At 45.4% G+C, this 9,068-nt stretch overlaps 1 protein-coding gene across 5 annotated transcripts in view; it reads left to right on the top strand.

Moving 5' to 3' along the window:
* The first annotated feature begins 2,339 nt into the window (after positions 1–2,339).
* NETO1 (neuropilin and tolloid like 1) overlaps positions 2,340–9,068 on the top strand; it is an 85,811-nt gene continuing 79,082 nt past the window's right edge. For 4 of the 5 annotated variants that reach the window (XR_015704741.1, XM_087757652.1, XM_009471303.2 and 1 more), the window contains exons 1-3: positions 2,340–2,674; positions 6,224–6,277; positions 7,897–8,034. Coding sequence is in view for 4 of the 5 variants with exons in the window: in XM_087757652.1 (XP_087613778.1) it covers positions 2,647–2,674; positions 6,224–6,277; positions 7,897–8,034 (220 nt within the window). In the remaining variant the exon portion in view is untranslated. The remainder of the gene's footprint in view (positions 2,675–6,223; positions 6,278–7,896; positions 8,035–9,068) is intronic. The other variant, XM_087757667.1, reaches the window with a different exon arrangement.

The following is a 9,068-nucleotide window of genomic DNA, read 5'->3' as shown; positions in this document are numbered from 1 at the left end:
GCAGACTTGGTGTTGCTAATGGCAAGACAGATTACACAAAACATAGGTGAATCCTTTCATGAAGCCTTATATCTTCTATATTCCTTATTATAAGGAGCTTACTGCAGAGCTCTGTAGCTGAATCCTGTGCCCTTCTCACCCAGCAGGTTTTTTAAATGCTCAAAGTCAGGCTGGCTGGGGTGATGGCTGGCTGGCTGGTTGCATGGATGAATTCTGCTAGCCAAGATCACCTCAGACTTATCCTAATGGGCATGCTGCTATTGCTGACTGTCTGCATTCGTAAGCATCGATGGCAGATATATTCATCATTTCAGAGTACAGAGCAGACAATCCACAGGCTGAAAAAAAGCCCTGAGGTTCTTTGTTAAAACACAGCGATTTACTGAAAAAAAAAAATTTAAAAAATCGAGGCTTCCTCATCATTCACCTTCTGGAACAGCAGTTGTGCTGTTCAGTGCTGTCCCAAAGGGAGTAAAGGTAGCCCCCTCATTAAAAAGCTGCCCTAAAGACAACAGGTCGCCCACTATGTTATTACTACCCACCAGGTAGCCGGCAGACCCCGGGCTGGGCCACCCGACCGCGGCGGGCAGCCCGGCTCCGCGGGTGCGCACCGCCCCTCCGCGCCCGGCCGCGGGGACCGCCTGCAAACAGCCATCCGCGCCGTCTGACCTGCGCTCGCCTCCCCTCTGCCTTTCATCATCCGCGCAAAGGTGGATCCCGGGCTGCATTTTATTTTTAATTGATTTTCAGCCTCCTCCCCAACACCCTCCCGACCCCCGCCCCGGCTGCGCTCTTCCAGACACACTTTTCTCGTTGCAAGCAGCGTCAGCATCAGGTGCGGGCAAGGAGGAGCGGGGACACTCCTGCCTCCGAGGTGCTGGCTGCGGCGTGGGGAGCCCGGGGAAGGGGCTGGGTGTGCCCCGGGGCCCCCGGCTCTGCCCCCCCATCCCCGTGGGGGACGGCGGTGGCTCTCCCGCGCCGGCTTTTCCCCAGGCTTGCCGCCGCAGCAGCGGTGCAGAGGGGCCGGGGGATCCCATTCTGCTCCCCTCTCACTTCTGTGGCACAAACCTTTTCCTCGGCTCTCTCCGCCGCCCCAGCCGTGCGCTTCGCCCCCATCTATCCCCTCGCCCTCCCCTCGCCCGGGCCGGGGGGTGACGGGGCCGCGGCGCCGCGGGAGGCAGCTGCCGGCTGCCGCGGCCCTGCAGGGCCGGCTCCCAGGGCCAAGAGGGGACACTGCCCTTTCTGTCCACCCGCTCCTCCTCCTCTCTTGATTTTCTCTGAGGTCATTTCAGCTTCACTCAATACTCTTATTAATAATATGTTCTCCGTACTCTATTCTTCCTCCCTCCCTTCCTGCCCTGGCCACTAGCCTTCTGAAACCTCGTCAAAGGGATGGGTGTTTGGGGTGGGATGTAGCTGGGGAGGAAGATAAGCCTGAGAAAGGGAGGCGGGAGCGAAAGGGAGAGATTTTGCTGTCGTCTCCGGGCTGATTGGAAGAGGCAATCATCGTATCTGCGACCGGAGGATTAGCAGCTAAACTTTTATTGCTCCCTTTTGCGCGTGTCTGTGTGTGTGCGTGTGTGTGGGGGGTGTAAATGGAGAAGTCGCATCTCAAGGGAGAAAATCTTTTCAATTTCCCTTTGGCCGGTGCAGTTCAAGGAGGAACTCATGAGCATTTTGTCTGATCCATGAACTGATTAGGGGAGGGGAAACGATCCCTCTCCTCTTACTCTTCCTTTCCCAGTTTTGAAATCATTCTTTCCCCACCACCGCCACCCTCCCGCCCTTCCCCTCCCCTTCCCCTTCCCCTGCACTGAATGAATGGAGGAGTCTCCAGGGTTTTCTTCTGCTTCTCGCCCTGGACCGGAGAAGTGAGGGGACATCTCTCTATCCTCATCCATCTCTCTCTCGCTCCATCCATTCCCGAGAGGATTTCAGACGGTGCAATGTGTTTTCAGCCTCTTGCCGCTGCTGCCACTTGATACTATGCTACGCGCAGGGAGAGGTTTTTGCGAAAATGGATTTGTTCGATTTTAAAGGATTTCTTCTCTAATAAGGATCGAATTGCACACAAATATGACTAAATCCCCTATTTGGTAAATCTTTCTTCCTCCCACCCCTCCTCTTCGGGTTCCCGCCCGCCCGCCCCCACCCATTCAGAGGAGCAAGCACAGGGAGCTGATGACGGACCCATTAATCCCTTCTTCAATGCATCAAAAGAAGCCGAAAGGCTGGAAGTCGCTGGGCTCGGAGTCCTGCAGGAAATGCTTCGATCTGCTTTTGGTTTTGTATGAAACTGGTGACTAGGGGCTCGGCTCGCCCCGCCGCCGCCGCCCGCCGGCACCTGGATGCGCGGGCCGCCGCCGCCGCCGCCGCCGCCGCCTTGCCCGCCGCCGCGATGCAACGCTTATGGTGGTGCTGATGATAGCTCGGGTGTGATGGGATTGAGCCGGCCGTGATTATTTGAAGGCGGCGAGGGAGAGCGAGTGAGAGGAAGGGCTGCTCCGCTCTGCTGTGTGTGGGCTCCGGGATTTTTTTTTTTTCTTCTTGTTCTTTTCCTACTTCCATCCTCTCCCCGCCACTGGAAGTCCTCCCGTATCTAAATGGAATTAGTGGAGACCGAAGCCCCTTGTGTAAGGAACAGACATGACCCATGGGCGCAGCTTCTTTCACAGTGAGTATCTCCCCCTTCCCGCCCCCCCGCCGCGCACGGGCTCCTGCCCTCCGCTGCCTCCACAACTAGCGTAACGGGACGCCCAGACCTCCGCGGTAAACTCCCCCCACGCACACACAACACCCCTTTTCCCCGCCACTCCGCGGTGCAGCGGAGGGGAGCCGGTGTCTGTCAGCGCTGTGGGGCGGGGGGGCACGCTCCTGCCGGCGGGAGGTTTTTACCTGGGCACGAAGCGTCTGATGGCTTTCGGCGTGCCGGGGGAGAGAAGGGGGAACGGATCCCGCCGGCCGCGGCGGTGCGGTGCAGCCCCAGCCGGGGCTCGAACCAGTGGCCGAGGGGAGAGGGGTCGCGGGGCAGCGGCGAGCGCCGCGGCGGGGACGGCCCCAGCGGGCGCGGATCCCAGAGGGCTGCGGGTGGGGGCGGCCTCCTCGGGCGAAATCCTCCAGGAGCAGCAGGGAGGCACCGAAATGTAACAATTATTTGTCGAAGACCCCCAGGGGCCTCAGGTTGTGCGGATGGGACCCCCCTCTCCCGCCTCAGTTTTGCAGAGGGTCCACTCTACCAAAGGGGCTTGACTGGCCACAGTTCCTTCCAGCACCTCTTTCTACACCCACACCTATAAAATAGCAGCGCTATGGCCAGGTATTGCTTGTCCAACAACTCTTCGCTAGACTAAGCCATGTCTATGCCAGATCACAGCCTCCAAAAAGCTGCCTGGCCAAGAGAGAAATCTCTTAATGTACAGCTTGTAATGGAAAAATGCACAGATCAAAAAAGATGCAAAGATGCGTAATCAGAGTGGCACTAGAAAGCATGATTATAATTACACCCGTGATTAGGAGGGAAAGGAGGAGGAGGAAGAAAGAGAAAATGCAACAAGAAATTTGGTGGGAACTTCTTTAAAATAATTCCCAAACCCAGATAATCACAATATTGTTGCCGTACTGTCAAAGCTTCCCAAGTGATGGTTTTCAATGACTGATGATGGCATGATTGGTCTCTTCGGGGTCTTTTTTTTTTTTTTCCCCCCTCAGTGAAAAGCACTATTCTTTTCCTGTGGCTTGAGAAAGAAAAAAGCAAGGGGTCATGGAATAAAATGGACTGCCTTGACTGCTTTAGTAAAAAATATTGTGTTATCTTCTCCCATAAAGCCCATAATTTTAATTACTTTCTGGCAATATACAAATTTTGGTGATGCTGGTGTTAATGCCACTAAATCAAGAGGCTTTTTCTTTTTTTGAAATATGGGAGAAGCATTTCACTTCATCTATCCAAATGTTATATATGATATGGCCAGAAAAAACCAGTACATTTTATTATCAAGATTATTTGGACTCCTTATTAATAATCAATACTGACATGATGATATGTAAGTATAGCTCCCTGCTTTGGAATAACACAGCTCTGTGACTTGGAAGCACCCTTTCTAGCGGTTACAGCTGGAATTGAAAAGACCTGTGTTTTTTCTGTCATCTTGGTAACAATATCTCTGTGACTTGGACCTACTCTACTTCTCTGAACTTCAATTTTTTCCATGTAGAAAAGGAGTGGAGAGCCAACAGATAAAGGTTCTTGAAATGAACCTGTAAGAATCAGATATGAATTTTTATTAATTGCCTAAGAAGAAACGTTTCTTACATGGGGTTTGTTTGGCTGTTGTGTGTCCTATTCTAGCTTCCATAAATTTGTGGGCAGAAAGAACACCAGCAGCTGGCTCCACATTCTAACACCAAAGCACCTTACGCTATTGAGAAACTAGATTTTAACTGGTGAGGATTACAGGCATAGATGCAGTATGTTCACTGCATGAAACACAGCTAAAGTAAATGAGCAACTTAGTAAATGGGCGAATCCTGCATTGCCTTCAGATTCTGACACAGACGGCAGACAGAGTCCCAGCTAGCACATATTTCTAGAATCCATCCCTGAGGAGAGTAAAGGCATGAATAGTTGGGTAGCATTCAGACCCGAGCAGAAGATGTAATGTTCTCACTTAATGCCCATGACACAGAAGAGTTTTAAACTACCAGCTCTGCCAACATCCGTCTCTGTTAGCTGAGGGATTCAAAAAGACACACGGGCTGTGATCCTGACCAAGCAATAGTGAATACGCTGCCAAGCCTTCATTTTCCCAGAACTTTAGCCTTTCCCTGCTTAATAAGGTAGCCATCATCCATGCCTTAGACCCTCTGTCACACGGGAAGGGTAGAAGGCATAGAAATAGAGATCTCAATGCTATCAGAATACTGGAAATATGGAGACTGGCTTCCTTCGGGGTAAAAAATTGCACACAATAAAAGCTGAAAATGATGAAAGCACCATTTTTGAAAGGATCGTTTAGGTAGCTAGTTATTAGCCCATGATGACTTTTGGTGTCTCTTGGGGATAAGAAGAGGAAAGTGTGCCATTTAATTACATTTGTTAAAGACCACAGGTCCATCAGTTCCTCATCATAGTCAACAATACAAATGGCAGTTGAGCAGAATAAATACTCAGAATAAACACGCAACTTCGTCTCCACTTTTAACTTCAGTGCAGTCTGGGCACTATGTCCGGGCTTAATGCCAAACTAGCTGGGGTTAAAACCCTGAGCACTCCAAGAACTGATGGATCTGTTCTCTTATGCCCTTGCTATCCCACTTTCTCCAATAGACAAAGAAGATATGGGTGATGACAAGAAAATGCTATCATCAGTGCATGATTTCTTCATCAGGTAGCTAGCTAGTCACTTTGATCTTCCAAAGCAGTCTCATTATGACTGACCTAAGTGTTTACCTCTTAGCCTTTTCTAGTAAAAATGTTATATTCGGAAACTCCCAGAAACTCAGGAATTATCTGTAGGTAGAAGTCCACCTCAGAAAGGTCACATTTGTTCCCAAGGGGCATAGCTGTCCTATCATGGTTGGAGATAGGAGATTTCTATTTGTAAAATGGGCTGTAGATTCACTGCAGCACAAAGCAACACCCTCTTGACAAGTCAAATAAATGAGATTAATGAGACTGTTAAGCACACACAATAATTTACTTCACTGGGGATTTGCAAATGCTTTGATGGATGTGAAGAACTCAGCCCCTCACTTCTTTCATACTCCCAGTACTCATTTTCAAATTTTATTATGCCATAGTGAGAGACATTAGTGAGACCAGTGACACTGAAACTTAGCAGGCCTTTGTCTCCCTCTGTTAAAAGCAGCCCATTTTCTATTACTGGCCTACGCTATGATTATAGAAATAAATATTGGTAAAATGTTTTTCTCTAATATTAAAAAAAGAAAAAAATAGGAGGGAAACATCAGTGCCTGAGGATTTTGTTCTAAACCCAAAAGATCTCTTCCTTATTTGGATACATTTACAAAGATAAATACTTACAAGAACAGATCGCAAAGCAACTTGTTTATACAAAATGTGTAATTTAAAGATGTAAGTAAACATGAAACATTTTTTTACAGTAATTCTATTTAATTTGTATTCTTCTAAAATAGATGTTTACAATTGACTTGATTGCAGACACTATAATACTGTGGTATCTAATGCATATTTCTCTTTCAGTTGTAGCAAGTCTAATCATCCTACATTTGTCTGGGGCAACCAAAAAAGGAACAGGTATGTAAACTTCAGGCATTTTTTTCAGACATTATATTAGAGTCCAAAGTATGGATTTGAGTCGTTAGTTTAGTTCTTGAAATTTTTAGTAGTTCACCTACTTCCAGTGTCTGTCCTTTTTTCATTTGCTTTGAGTATTAATGTGCCTGTACACACACAAAAATCCAGTGGTACTTTTTTTAACAAGTTAGTGACTTGGCCCACAGCTAGATCTAACTAAAGACTCAGCCTCACTCTAACTAAAGACTGTAAAGTGCCCTCACTTTCAAACTGGGAAGTTCAGTTTGGGCACTGAGTTACCTACACTTAAGATCTTTTTGCTTTTTGAAGTAGAATTCAAAATCTGAAATTGGGTATCATGGGTGCATTTGTGCAAGGTAGGGATAGAAAGAGGTTCTTAAAAGCCCTGGATGCTAAGTGTGGTGACAGCCAAGCAGAAAGTTGCTAAACACAGTGCATGTCTGAACTTGTGTCTGAATGGTCAGTCCCTGCAGGCCTGAATTAATTTCAGGAAATTAGGATCTGTGTTGTACTCAGCTTGGATACAGACCAGGAAGAAAGAGAAATGCTTGCAGAGCATAAAGCAGATCTCAGGTGGTTAAAGTCATCCTTGGAAGGTGCCTGTCTCCCTCCATTGATCATAAGAGGGAGCCTCAAACAGCTCAGCTCTACACATCAGAGGCTTAAGTTAGATGGGACACTCCTTGGATATAGATACCTCATTCAGAGTAAAACACTGGAGTTCTCTTCAGACACCTGTGTGGGGTCTAAAACATACTATCCTTGCTTTTAATACCAGCTTAGGTATTTTTCCCTCTGAAGAATCCATCTTATTTTAGCCTACTTGTTAAAGCATGATACCCAGGAAGTGGTCCTTCATCTTCTTCAGCCTGAAGAGACTCAAACCTTTGTCTCCAGGCTCTCTGCCAATGTGCAGAAAGGAGTGCAAGAGTTTCACGGATAGGAAGAAAGCAAACAAGAAGGTCTGACTCTGCTCTCTGATGATTCATCTAAGAGGAGGAAAGTTCTGGGCTGTGATTCCTGGCCTCAGAGCTATTTATTAATTTTACAGCAAACAGCAAGATAAAAATAATCTATGAACCAGGATCCAGGAATTCCCCTGTCTATCTCTGTCTAGTGAATATAGAGTCAAACTCCTGCAAATTTAAAACAATTTCTATATTCTGCCATAATTCTGTGGTTTTTTTCTTCATTTTGTGACTCTGATGTATTCCTGTATTACGGCATGTAGCTTGCTGATAGAGCACACGCTTGAGCCTTTTGAGATATACGAGTGGGTACTCGTGTCTCCCATTTCTTGAGCATGTGTTTTCCCTACAAGGTTACTATTTAAAATGCAAAATAAATATGTCTTCCCCTAGACATCTAAGCCTCTTCTCTGCTTTGCAAAAGTGTTTTGAGTAAGAATTATATGTTTGTACCCCTAAAGAACAGCCTCGTTTTCCCCCAGGTCAATGATCATACTTTTAGTGTCAGCAGAAAAAAGCTGAGGCCACTGACAGAAGGGACTGTTTTATTCTGTAAGAGAGTTCTAAGTGTCATAGGGACATAATAATTTGTGAGCTAATTATGTAATGCTTGATGTGATCATTTCACAGAAAAGCAAACTACTTCCGAAGGACAGAAACCAGTGCAGTGTGGAACTTGGACAAAATATGCAGAAGGAGGCATCTTCACTTCTCCCAATTACCCCAACAAGTATCCTCCTGACAGAGAGTGCGTCTACATTATAGAAGGTGACCAGCCAAAGAATCTTTATATTCTATCATCAACTGTATATATAAAAAAAAGTATTTTATTTTATGTGAAGAGTAGGTAAAGCCTATATGATCATGATAAATCTTTTCAAGATACAAGATTTAGAGAAGCTCTATCTCTGCACTTTTTCTTTTTCTTTTTCTTTTGTTTATTGTAAAAATTTTTAAAATTTTGTAGATCATACCAAGAAATACTGGAAAATACTTGATTTATTTCCTGACATCACTCATAAATTAGTTCAGGTAGTAAGTATGCATGAGTCACTTAGTAATAAAAAAAGTATAATTTATTTCAGGATATTCAGAGAATGAATAGAACCTAAAATGCTGTAACATAACAGAAGAAAGAATATTTCAGTGAGTAAAAAAGTGAGCACAGGAAATGAAAATGCTTTTGACTTTCATATAGATATTTTAAACTTATCATAACTGAATCAGGGATAACAAGCATAGCTAGGCAAAGTACAGTAAAAAAAGTCATACAGAAAATATCCATATAGTGAGTGTAAAAATTATTTTCCATCCAATTGTTCATGAGAAATGAAAATAAATGAAAAAAAAAACAAAACCAAAACAAACCCAGGAAAGAATAAACATTAACACTGAAGAGCTGTAAGACAGTTTTTAAAGAGTTGCAGGCATGGAGGTGATGTAAGAAAGGCTAGAGGTGTGTTACAAGCAAGTTATACAGTTTCTTTTCATCAGTCTTAGCACAATAGACGTTGAAGGGTTTGTTGTAAAAATGGATCTGTGGAAAGTAATAGAGATTAGATACTGTCAGAGCTTAGTAGCAGAAAAGACGAATCAGGTACAGAATGGTAAGCCATTGGAACCAAGAAGATTCATTCACGAGTTCTGAATACATGCAGAATACAACATTGACGCTTGTTCTATCCGTGCTTGGTTGGACAGAATTATTAACTACAAGTGATAGAGCTAGGAATTATAGAAATATTTATTTTACTAAAGATGCAGGTAGTATCAAAAGAGATTTCCAAAGGTGTATAGCTGAT

This window comes from Nipponia nippon, unplaced genomic scaffold (assembly GCF_047370975.1).
Source record: "Nipponia nippon isolate SJK-2023a ecotype South Korea unplaced genomic scaffold, ASM4737097v1 scaffold_1, whole genome shotgun sequence".
Classification (NCBI taxonomy): domain Eukaryota; kingdom Metazoa; phylum Chordata; class Aves; order Pelecaniformes; family Threskiornithidae; genus Nipponia; species Nipponia nippon.
This window is presented reverse-complemented; position numbering and strand designations above follow the sequence as displayed.